General features: G+C 39.6%; 1 protein-coding gene and 1 long non-coding RNA gene across 5 annotated transcripts; one reads left to right on the top strand and one right to left on the bottom strand.

Annotated features, from left to right (window-relative positions):
• The first annotated feature begins 2,005 nt into the window (after nt 1–2,005).
• On the top strand, nt 2,006–11,735 carry LOC121176851 (solute carrier family 12 member 3-like). 2 transcript variants are annotated; one of them, XM_041030954.1, is made up of 28 exons: nt 2,006–2,116; nt 2,578–2,783; nt 3,000–3,174; nt 3,319–3,468; nt 3,576–3,651; nt 3,858–3,953; nt 4,095–4,234; nt 4,712–4,822; nt 4,918–5,029; nt 5,274–5,404; nt 5,501–5,585; nt 6,270–6,427; nt 6,550–6,657; nt 6,890–7,013; nt 7,209–7,310; nt 7,559–7,714; nt 7,882–7,981; nt 8,185–8,296; nt 8,484–8,615; nt 8,721–8,827; nt 8,925–9,007; nt 9,141–9,209; nt 9,332–9,436; nt 9,689–9,800; nt 10,189–10,275; nt 10,393–10,528; nt 10,695–10,762; nt 10,959–11,735. In XM_041030954.1, the coding sequence occupies exons 2-28, from the start codon at nt 2,632–2,634 to the stop codon at nt 11,095–11,097; spliced, it is 3,126 nt and encodes a 1,041-aa protein (XP_040886888.1). In that variant the 5' UTR covers nt 2,006–2,116; nt 2,578–2,631; the 3' UTR covers nt 11,098–11,735. The 2 variants fall into 2 exon arrangements, with proteins under 2 accessions (XP_040886888.1, XP_040886887.1); XM_041030953.1 differs by having other exon boundaries at nt 8,481–8,615.
• LOC121176855 lies at nt 8,610–9,730 on the bottom strand. Of its 3 annotated transcripts, XR_005893088.1 has the most exons (4): nt 9,591–9,730; nt 9,222–9,424; nt 8,931–9,057; nt 8,610–8,793 (listed from the first exon to the last, which is right to left on the bottom strand). It is a non-coding gene; the product is annotated as an uncharacterized LOC121176855 (long non-coding RNA). The 3 variants fall into 3 exon arrangements; XR_005893087.1 differs by having other exon boundaries at nt 8,931–9,461; XR_005893086.1 differs by having other exon boundaries at nt 8,931–9,424.
• Nucleotides 11,736–12,535: the final 800 nt, after the last annotated feature.

Genomic DNA, 12,535 nt, shown 5'->3' with positions numbered 1-12,535 from the left:
AAGTCAAAAAGTAAAAATTATTTTACATACTTGGAATTTCTTGATTTTTTAGACAAATGTAAGTTGATTTACTTTGATATTGTTTGCTGTTTTGTGTCCCTAAGTTTGCATTTTTTTTTTAGGTAAAAATCGAATTCAAGCCATTCAGATAGAAATTTGTTTCTGAACTGTGATAATTTTTTTTTTTCTGAAAGCTCTGATAGAGTTTACAGCTTCAGACAGTACATTTTTTTGTTATCCTCAGTGGACTCCTGTAACCCTCTGCAGAGCCGTGCCATCTCACGGAAAATCTTGCATTTCTTCTGTTTATGCCATACTGTTTTTCGCACTTACAATAGCACAGCATATTGGGTAAACATGTATTATGGAGAAAGGGTTTTCAGTGCAATGCAAAACATCCACTGTAGATGTATGAGTAAAGGAGTGACTCATTTTTTATGACTGGAAAAATTCTCTTGTTGATGACACTGACACTACTTTCTCCGGCATAACCAACAGCTGATCGCAACATGCTTTCGAACTGTTCTGGGAAATGTAGGAAATTTGTCAGCTTGCAGTGGTGGAAAGTCAAGTGAAGTACTTCAGAACAATTTTAATGTTCTTAAGTATTCCTGTTATATGCTACTTTATTTCTACTCTACATTCCAGCAAGGATTTTTACTTATATATAATTCATTATAATTCACATTCATAACTGACAGCTACAGTCCCTAGTTACTATGCAGATGACATTTTCACAGGAAAACGACACAGGACATCATAAAACATGGCCCAGCTTTTCCCTCCATTTGGCAACAGACTGCAGTGGCCAATCGAATACATGCTGGTACATATTCCCATTGGATTACTTTGTTAAACAGTGTAAGTGAGCATCGCCTCAGTGGTACCTGCAGTAACATGCCCCCACCGACACAAATCTTGCTTAAGAAGGACACAGTACTTCTGCCTTTGCTTCTCCATACAAATATCTTCATTCATGCAGCTACGGGCCTTTGAGTCTTGACTGTGCACCTTTGCCGCAGCCTCTCCATTTGTATTCACTTGGTAAGCATTCGGCACTCTCTCTACTCTGGCCCAACTTTTTGTTACGATGCAGATGGCTTGATGTTTCCTGTCAGAGTTCAATGTACAAAGAAAGAAAAGGCAAAAACGGAGCATTCCTGGAAGTTTCACATACAGTCACTGAAACTTATTTACTTTAACATCAGATACGCATTGATTGCCCTCATGACCCTTTAGGTGTCTTTATTGTTTTCTAAACGTAACCTCACCTACACATTTGAATTGTCAACAATGCCATTAGAACGGGTAATCTCCGGTTCACAGGAGGTTACATGCATGTTAGTCACTTTCTTAAGAAAGGCTGAAAGAGTTGAATGTGTCAATAAACAGATCATCCCCAATACATACATACACAGACCTCTGTGTTATTCGCCACAGAGGTCAATGTATGAGGAGTTATATCTGATTTTGACGACAGAATTTTTTCTTTTTCTCATTTTTTACTGTATTTTGAAATCAACCTGATCAAGTTTAACTTTCTTACAGATGAGAGAATTTTGCCCACCTGAAAGAACACCGGAAAAAGTAAAAAAAAAAAGAGAGAGAGAGAATATATTGAACAAAGACCATCTATAAATTTATTTCTGTGTTGTTGCCACTTGCTTCCCAGAAATCTCAAAACAGTTTGTGTTGTCCGTTAACGTTCTTGAATATGTCCGGCTACAAACCACCCACTTGTTCCTCTGTTTAGTCCAAACTTTGCTATAAACATATTGTCAACAGACACTTTGAATGAATTAAATTATTACGGATTATTACCGGTACTTCAAGTATGAGTATAAAATTATAAATGTGAAGGGTGTGTAAACGAATCTTTTTAAAGGTGTGTGTGTGTGTGTGTATGTGTGTGTGTGTGTGTGTGTGTGTGTGTGTGTGTGTGTATGTGTGTGTGTGTCTATTTGTCTGTCTGTGAAGGGGAGGGAGGAAGATGAAAAAGATGGGAGGGGATGTCACCTACCTCACTGAAGGTATGAATATAAAGTCAGTGTGAAAAAGAAGGAACGTATTTCATCTGCTGACAACGGCTCATTCATCTGGAGCAGAAAACACCTGTGTGAGTACTCGACCAATGATTTTGCTTTAAATATAATGTTACTCTGCTAAATATTAAAGTGGTTAAAAGTTTTCACACTGAAAGCATATTTCACATTCCACCATAGGTTTTGAGTTCGACAGTGTTTTAGAAGAACACTGCTAAATTGAGGAAGAACTCTTTAAACAACGTCAAAAAATGCAAGTAGAAACAAACCTGCAGAAAATTACCAATCACCAATCATTGTGCAGCTTTAAGTGAACATGTGACAAGAGGCCAAAAATCAGTTGACGCGGCTTTAAAGAACTAAAGGAATCCGACAAATGCTTTTCACTGAATTCCATCTTTGGGTAATTGATCTTAATTAGGACCGGTGATCACCATTTCTGTATCAGGAAGCTTTCTCATTAATTGACTAAAGAAGAAAACTAGTTTCCAAATAAGCTTAAATCATGTAATAATAATGAATCCTGTTTTTTCAGCCCTGTTTCCTCCAGACTTTTACACAGTATCAGAATCAGTAAGACCGAAGGCCGATGGGGCAGTTCATATCCAAACCAGACGGGCTGGCCCCAGGAGGTCTCCCTCGGGTTCGTTTCTCAACCGGTGAGGAAGGACCTCCCAGGTACTCTCCACACCATTTTGATGCCAGCAGCCGACAACAAGTTGTCTCTGACGTGGAATCAAGGTTTGTGTTGTTAACATCTCGTGTCCATCAGCTTACTTACTTACTTTTTTCTTCTCGTGAAACAGAGAACATGGCAACATGTGATAAAGGTCTCTGGTTGCATTTGAAACCATAAACATGAAGGCCATTAAGGGAGCTGTATTTATTGCATTATTTGCTCTAATTTGTTTTCCTTTATTTAAAATAACACATCTGTCCGAACCCCTTTTTTACTAGTGAGTCAGAGCGTCAGGGCTCGAAGGCAGAGCTGCGGAGATCCTCCATCTACAGCACCTTAGACATGGTGCCGCAGCTGGAACATTATGCCAGAACTCTGCCACGTGAGCAGTCGAGGAATCGACCTTCTCTGGAGGCTCTCCGCAAGGCATTTGATGTCTCACAGCGACAACAGGTGTTTGTTAATGCTGTACCTTGTGGAATTGCGAACTGACAAATATCCTTTGATTTCCTTTTGAGGTCTATCATTGCATTATTGTAACGATGCAGTTTTGAACATAATAATGTTTCACTCTTTTTTAAACTGTATTTTTCTCAGGAGGTGGAGGCAGGGAAGGAAGTAGAAAACACCACCACAGACTCAGGAGTAAGCAGTCAGCCAGCCGCTGATGGCGAAAATGAAGAATCAAAAACACAAGGTCCTGAGGAGAAACCTCCTGTTAGATTTGGTTGGGTGATTGGAGTCATGGTGAGTGAGGGTGTGTGCATTTGAATCCACTGCACAGACAGACTGTACATGGACGGGAGTGTTAAACACTGCTCATTTTGTCATCAACATATTTCTTTTTGTCACAGATGCGTTGCATGCTGAATATTTGGGGTGTCATCTTGTTTCTCCGCCTGTCGTGGATCACTTCTCAGGCAGGCATCGGTGAGCTTTTTTTTTTTTCATAAAACATGTTAAAACCAACATGGTATAATAGAGGCCTATAAAATCTTGATCTTGCGATGTTGTCATGGAAACTGATGAAGAAGTATATATATAAAAGACTTATGAAAAAACTTTGCCTGTGAACAGTGACAGTACTGATGATAGTTTTGTAATAATGATGAATATCTTCCTTTGTCCCATCTCAGTGTTGACCTGGGTTATTATCATGATGTCTGTGTCAGTGACCACAGCAACTGCCCTCTCCATCTCTGCCATCTCCACCAATGGGAGGGTGATCTCAGGTGAGTCACTTCCTGTGCATGAAGATCTGTGCAACAAGTTTCAGGCTAATGCTCAAAATAAAAAAATTAACTGAAGAATAACAAAAAAAATGTAACAAATTGATCTAGCTCAAAGCTGTTTATTTTGTACATAATTTTCAGGTGGGACCTATTTCATGATCTCCCGCTCTCTGGGTCCTGAAATCGGCGGACCAATTGGGCTGGTCTTTTCCTTCGCCAACGCTCTGGCTTGTGCACTCAACACTGTTGGCTTTGCAGAGGTGGTCCGTGATCTATTGAAGGTACTTCAACACTTTAAAAATGAATAAACCAAAAGTCCCCTTGACAATATAGATACATGACAAGGCAAGAGTACTTGACAATACATATTTCTTAAGCTTTAAATTATGTTAACATTTTACTGAGTTTTTATTTTACTGAGATTTTTGATTTGAGATTATGAAATTTAGCTTTAACTTGTATATAACATTTGTCTTAGTGAACTGGCTAGAAGAATATGAAAGCCTCAAATGAATGAACCAGTAGTGTAAAGGCATGAATCAATGTGAGTGTGAACTCATTTCCAATATTAAGCTTTTAAGATGTTTATGCAAAGCTCATTTTACAGAGGGATAGTTCAGTTGTTATTTTTAAAGGGATTTTTTTTAAAAATAGTAGATGCTTCATGATGCTGTGGGAAATAACTTGCATACCAGAATGTCATGCAGCTGAGCGCTGTCTTTGGTTCTATGTGTGAATAACTTGGCTAACGTACGCAGGAATTTGACTCTGTCATCGTCGATGCAGTCAATGATGTCCGTATTGTGGGTGTGGTCACGGTAACAATTCTTCTGTTCATTACATTGGGTGGAATGGAGTGGGAGTCCAAGGTGAGCACATCTTGATATGTCTTCATTTCCTTGCTGGAGTTGTCCTGTAAATCTAATCTTTATCATATGTTTTTTCCTTTTTTTCTCATCTTCAGACCCAGATTTTGTTCTTTGTAGTGCTTATGGTCTCCTTTGCCAACTACATTGTGGGCACATTCTTGCCACCCACTATAGAGAAAGAGGCCGTGGGCTTCTTTGGATACCGCAGTGAGTTTAGAGTTTTAATGAGTTTTAATACAATATGAATCTTAATAACTAGACTGATTCAGTGTCCACAAAAATGTAATTTTCTTGCAATGTCTGTTGATATTATCCTAACACTGTCTGGCACTTTCTACAGATCACGTCATCATCAGTTATAAAATATCTGAAATATATACTTATATGAATAAAAAGAATATAAATATATACTTGAAGTTTACCAGCAGACTGTTTTGGTGTCTATCACCAGGTGACATCTTTGTAGAAAACCTGAAACCAGACTGGAGAGGACCTCAAGGCAACTTTTTCCAAATGTTTGCCATCTTCTTCCCTGCTGCCACTGGCATCCTGTCTGGAGTAAACATCTGTGGAGACCTCAAAGTATGACAGGAAAGAAGGCACACGTATACATTTTAACACCACAGCTGCCAACAAGAACTACATGAATGTTGACTTGTATATTGCTTCATTTTGCAGGACCCTGCTACTGCTATCCCCAAAGGCACCCTCCTGGCCATTTTCTGGACTACATTCAGCTATTTAGCTATTTCTATAACTGTTGGTAAGCTACTCATTTAAGATGCTTTTATTATGTACTTATGATTTGCCCCTGATTTGATTGGATATGAGAGAGTCTGTGGTTTCAAAATGGTAGAAATAAGAAAGCCGTGACAGACTTTGACATTAAACCTTCATGATATCGCACAGGACACTTCAAACTTCTGTTGTAACATATCAGGGCCAGAATATAAAATTATTGACACACTGCAGAGCAGACAGTATCACAACTCACACAAGAAGATTCCACAGCAGCTTCTTTCCTGCCACAGTCAGGCTGAAGGCAAAATTATTAGAAATAATAAGGATTGTTCACACCAAGTACCTCACTGAGGCTCATGTGCAATAATCTGAAGTGTCTATCCGTGTGCAATACGTAACCTGCATGCAATAAGTATAGGCATCTGTGTAAATAGAGGTTTATTTTATAGTGTGTATTTTTTTGTATTTTCTTTTTTTTTTCTATCTTCTACATCTTTTGACTCTGAATACTGAATAACGCACAAGAATTCGTATGTGCCCAGACTGAGTGTACAAATAGCAAATAATGTTGAATCTTGAATCTACTCTGGCCAGGACTAACACCTACAAAAACTAAGTAGTTCCAGATGCCATTAATACTGAAAACAAGCAGTGAAGTACATGAACATGAACACTTGCATCTATTTTGATCTTCCCTCTGCTCCAGGGGGATGTGTCATACGGGACGCTTCAGGAAATATGAGTGACATTTTGACTGGAAACACCACTGATGGTTGTTTGGGTCTGGGATGTAACCTGGGCTGGAACTTCACAAAATGCATCCAGTCACAGTCTTGTGAATATGGTCTGGCCAACAGTTCAAAGGTACCACTCAGTTCAGTGGCATAAGCCCTGCTGTCTATCACAGAATAAAAACACAATCTTTTCTTTCATCCTATGAGTCTAAATCCTCATTGCAGTTCATCACATTCTTCTATTCCAACCAGGTACTGGGCCAAGTTTCAGGCTACTACTTCCTCATCACTGCTGGTGTGTTTGCAGCCAGCTTGTCATCTGCTCTCGGCTTCCTCGTCTCTGCTCCTAAAATCTTCCAGGTGAGGAACCACAGGAAAAACCCATGGTTAAATTCCCTGATAGTTTATTTCCTTGCAGGCTAAGATCTGTCCAATACAGAAACTAGTATAAACATACATGTTTCATATTTGACAATATTTGAGCATCAGATTTTTACAATTTATACATAAAGTTTTCAGGGATTCATGATATTATTGTACAGCCAGTCTGCTTTAATGGAGGGTCTAACACATTTTCTGCTTTATCTGCCAGTGTCTGTGCAGAGACAACATATACCCCTACATTGGGTTCTTTGCAAAGGGTTATGGGAAAAATGATGAGCCACTCCGGGCCTATGTCCTCTGCTACGTCATTTCTGTGGCCTTCATTCTCATTGGTGGGTGTGATCTAGTACATTTGCTGTTTTTTATGAGCTAATCTCTGCACAGAAACTGTGTTTTTGTTCTTGTTACAGAGATGAAATATTTAAGTTAAGAGAAAACAGTTGAAAGAGATTTTATACGTTTTTAGTGTGATTACCTCTATCCAGCCCTGGATTGGTTTTTGATTTCTCTGTTCTGTGTTGTTGTAGCTGAGCTGAACACCATTGCAGCCTTAATCTCCAACTTCTTCCTGTGTTCCTACTGTCTCATCAACGTCAGCTGCTTTCATGCTTCAATCACCAACTCACCTGGTGAGTGACCTGCTCACACACTTTCTTACACATTTGAGCCATATTTCCAATTGACCAGTTGATTATTTGGCCAGAGTTTTCAGAAATTAGTGCAAAAACCTGTCACAAATTCCCAGAGCCCAAGATGATAGCTTTTAATTTAGTATTTCCAGCCAACAGTCCAAATCCTAAAGATATTGCGTTTACAGTGATATCAAGCAGCAAAACCAGCATAAAAAGTTTCTATTTCTCACTGTTGCCCCCTTTAGGTTGGAGGCCAGAATTTCACTACTACAGTAAATGGACAGCTTTGTTTGGATCTGTGGTCTCTTTGCTTCTGATGTTCCTGTTGACCTGGTGGGCTGCTCTCATCACCGTCAGTATCATCATCTTTCTGTTTGTATACGTCAACTACAACAAGCCAAGTAAGTCAAAACACAAAAACAATGTTTTAAAATATAGATGCATTCTGATTAGGTAAACTTAGCTGAAGAAAAAAAGAAGAAGTTAGAATCATATTTTCTCTCTCTGTCCTTTTTGTTTTTAAATCTCAGTTATTTTCTCACTTGCATGTGTTAAAAAAATTCCACAGAGGTAAACTGGGGATCATCAGTCCAGGCAAGTACATACAACATGGCTTTGTCATACTCTGTCTCCCTGACTGGTGTGGAGGATCATGTCAAGAACTTTAGGTGAGCAATCAAATATCATTTTCTGTATCCTACCTTGCACAGCTTGTATCCACATCCTTACTACATATGCTCATTGGCTTGCCTTGCAGATGTTCTCAGTATTTCAGTTCACACATTTTCTCGTTGTATAATTTGTCTTAGAAATTGTTTTGATTTTTAGAGAGTGTTTTCTTATGCAATCATCTGTCCTGGCCATTTATCAGACCACAGTGTCTCGTCCTGACCGGGCCGCCAAACCAGCGACCTGCACTCGTGGACTTTGTTGCCTCCTTCACCAAGCATATAAGCCTCATGATCTGTGGAGACATTATCATGGTCAGTCATTCTATATAAAATATGCACTTTTAAAATAAGAGAGAGGACTTATGTCTTTGCATTAAAGAAATGTTCCAAGCCTGAACATCCTGATCTTGTTTTTTTATCAGACATGTTTTATTGCACTGACTGTTTGCTTTTAAATCTTATGTGGAGACATCACTGAATTTATGGCCTTCTTTAGGAGCAGGACGATCAAACCCAGCCACAGGACGCCACAGAGTGGCTGGTAAAGTGGATGAACAAGAGGAAGGTGCGCTCGTTTTATACCCCTTTCAGTGCCGACAGCCTCAGAGCTGGAGCTGGACACTTGCTGCAGGTACAACAGTAAAAGTGCTCTACATTTTTGACATGATTTTTCTTTTCATTCTTTTATTTTCTGACTTGAAATATACTTATGGTACACATTTGATATTTGTTCAAGGCTTCTGGTCTCGGCAAGCTGAAGCCCAACACTCTGGTCCTCGGCTTCAAGACAAACTGGAGGGAGAGTTTTCCTGAAAGTATTGAAGATTATATCAACACCATATAGTGAGTGAAGTTAAAATAAAGAAAGACATTCTCTGCCTTACTGGTGTTTAACAATTAAATGAGAGAAATTAGTTTCTCCCTCTTTTCTTTTCTCTAGTGATACCTTCGACTCCAACTACTGTTTGTGTATCCTGAGGATGATGGACGGGCTGGATATCTCCGAACAGACTGAATTCGAAGGTTAGAAATCCAGACTCCACACTTCCTTTACAATTTTTCTGTATCCTTTCCTACAACAGGACATATTTGTAAAAACAAAATAGAAAAGAGTAAATAAATAACAATGAATGAGGATGTGATTCCTGTCCTTCAGTGAACCAGGGCTTTGAACCTGATGAATCTGTTGAAAATGAGGACCAGCAATCTCCTGAGAGAGAGTCAGGTGAGCACTTACTGTATACACACATATTGGGACACCTCATAGTTCATTGTTGCTCCTAATATGACTTAGAGTAAATATAATTATTGTCCCATCCTTCACTCCTCCCTCTCTTGCTGTTATAGCTGATGACATCTCTGAAAACGGCGACAGCAATCAGATCAAGACAGTGTTTCAGAATAGCCAGGGGAAGAAGACCATCGACGTCTACTGGATATCTGACGATGGAGGTGAGCCCAGAGAGAGAGATTAGATCTGACAAATCAAGACATGTTAATATGTATACAATATCAAATTCATACAGAAGAATAAGGATGAGATGATAATCAATATAACCATCTCAGTTTAACAAGAAAATAAAAAGAAAAAGCATCAGGCTTCTACCTTCAGTAATGTCTTCATCCATTCCCTCCTGAGACACTGAGATTTCAGTTTCCTCCCTTTGCTTAGCTGCTGTCTCTCTCATCTTCTTCTCTTTTGAGGTCTGACTTTGTTGGTGCCTTACCTGCTCACCCGGAGAAAACGCTGGCACCGCTGTAAAGTCAGGGTCTTCGTTGTGGGAGATGAACAAAACTTGGAGGAAGGCCGCAACAAGTAGGTTTTCTCCCTCTTTTTTCCTCTAGTTTCTGGTGAGCACAAGATTTTCCAAGTTTTCCATCCAGGTGCACATCAAAAGCTTAAAAACAAAAAGTTTTGGTCATGTCCCTTCTCTTTTTTGGACTTTTCTTGACATCCAAACTTAATTGACAATGCGCCTGTTTGGAATTAAACATTTAACATTAAACATTTTTGGGTGTACAGTATTGAAAATTTGAAATACACTACCTGATTACCTGCAGTCCAATTAATTTTTACGCAGCTGTCTCTTATTTTTAACCAGATGTTTTATCTTAAACCCCACACACTGGTGTCAGTTGATGTGGGAATGATGTGTGAAGATCTGTGTAAACTGATGTCCTGAAACTTTGATTGTGTCTTTCAGGATGATCGCTCTGCTGAAGAGGTTCCGTCTGGATTTTAATGACGTTATAGTCATGACAGACAGCGAGAAGCGTCCACATGCCAAGAAGTATGACCTCAAAGCCTGTTCATTTATTTATTTAGTTTATTTTTAATTTCAGTAGATTTTATCTCTGTTCTTTTGCAGCAAACTAACTTCTCTCCTGTTGTTCTTGTTGCGTCTCAGCCTGAGTAGGTTTGTGGACAGTGTCGCCCCCTTCAGGCTTTATGATGAACAGCAGGAAGGTGTCTCAGTTCAGGAGCTGAGACAAAGTGCCCCATGGAAAATATCTGACAAAGAGTTTGAGGCCTTCAAACTTAAGGTGTGTGTGTGTGTGTGTGTGTGTGTGTGTGTGTGTGTGTGTGTGTGTGTGTGTGTGTGTGTGTGTGTGTGTGTGTGTGTGTGTGTGTGTGTGTGTCACACAGTCCTGTCCCTGTGTCCCTGTTTTGAGTGTGAGTCAGTTTCTTATTTTTTTCCTCCTTTCACAGTCTGAGAGAAAAGTGAGGCTGAATGAAATCATCCGGAGGAATTCACAACATGCCGCTCTCGTGCTTGTGTGAGTACAGTTTACATTATCATTACACAGTACACTATAATGTAGCTGTAAGCAGAAAGAGACATTTATAGTTTTTATTCCTGTACAGTATTTGTACAGCAGGTTTACTAGTCAGTGAGGTCAGGCATTAATGGTGGGTGATAAGACCTGGCTCACTGTTTGTTATGTCCATGTAAATATGACGTTTGTTTTCCAGGAGCCTTCCTGTGCCACAGAGTGACTGCCCCAGTGCTCTGTACATGGCCTGGCTGGATACTCTGACCTGCGGCCTGCACTGCCCCGCGGTGCTGATACGAGGGAACCAGCAGAACGTCCTCACTTTCTACTGCCAGTAAATCCTGCCTCTCTGAATCAGCTAGTTTAGGATCCAGAGCACCTTCAAAGATCAAATGCTGAGTAATATGTACAGGAAATTCAATATTTTTTTCCATAAGTGGCTTGATTTCTGACTTCATTAATCTGCACTGTTTGTATAGGCTGCATTTCATGTAATGTATATTTTATTTGCTTAATACTGTGATATGTTTGTTTTCTATTATATCAAATGAAACTGCAACTCTCCCAAATGACAGTGAGTTATTCTCATCAACAATGGACACTGATAAAGATCTGAAACTTCAATGTTTTAAGACTGCTGACATCAATGTGGCAACTAGAGGCAATGTGTACAGCACAGCCTTAATATAATACTGTGATCAGTCAGAGACATCAGAGCAGAGTGAAGCCGAGGACAGAACATCTTCGTTAAGACTCTGCTGTGACAGTCCAGTGTATTCTCTGTTTGTAAAAGAGTTATTCTTCTTCTTCTTCCCTCAGTATTTCTGTTAAATACCTCTATTTACAAATAACACTGAACAAGTTTCACAACAGCATCTTTGCATTTTAAATGCTTTTGGACATTTAAAATGTGGGGACACCCTGGTAGCTCACCTGGTAGAGCATGTACATTAGAGCGTGAGACATTAGACTCAAAGAGGATGACTCACCTGTGGAAAAAAAAAACAAAAAAAAACGTATTCTGTACACGCAACGAGTCCTTCACAAGCAGCCTGTCCAGGAGTAAAACAGGGGTCAACTTCTTTCCTGCAGAGCCCCATAGGTCTCAGCCAGGACCAGCACATCCAGACAGTTTTCATCCATTCTGTCCTGCAGGAAGTCAATGCACAGCGAGAGGGCTCCCTCCAGCACTGGACTCATGTAATCCTCCACAGAGCAGTGCATGGAAATAGAATATTTCATACATGCAGCTCCATTTCAGGACAGAGTCAGTTGCCTTTCTTCTCTTCATGCTGTTCTGTATTTATTCCTTGTACTTTCAGCAGCACAGTATGTTGGGTAAGCATGTGTCATGGAGAAATAATAGTACGCAGGTTTTCAACATGTCATGAAATGTCCATTGTAGCTTGAGTAAAGGAGTGACTCAATATGAATGGAAAAAGTCTGACCCTCTTGTTGCTGTCACAGACACAACTTCCTCCTCCTCACCCGCATAGTCAACAGCTGATCGCAACATGTTTATAAAACCTTCTTGGAAATGGATTTAAGGAAATCTGTAACGGAGGTGAAAGTACATGAGAGGTTGAACAGTTCATTCTGGAGGCATGAAAGGATTCTTACAATTTTTTTTCCACATATATACAGTAGCACTCCACAATACCTGTAAAGAGATGTGTAAAATTGATTGAACTCCTTAGGTTATGATACTATGATATGTAGGCAAATGAAGTAGTTGTTGGAGTATGAGGGGACGATGCAAGAGAGATGCATCTGTGT

This window comes from Toxotes jaculatrix, chromosome 23 (genome assembly GCF_017976425.1).
Source record: "Toxotes jaculatrix isolate fToxJac2 chromosome 23, fToxJac2.pri, whole genome shotgun sequence".
Taxonomy (NCBI): domain Eukaryota; kingdom Metazoa; phylum Chordata; class Actinopteri; family Toxotidae; genus Toxotes; species Toxotes jaculatrix.
This window is presented reverse-complemented; position numbering and strand designations above follow the sequence as displayed.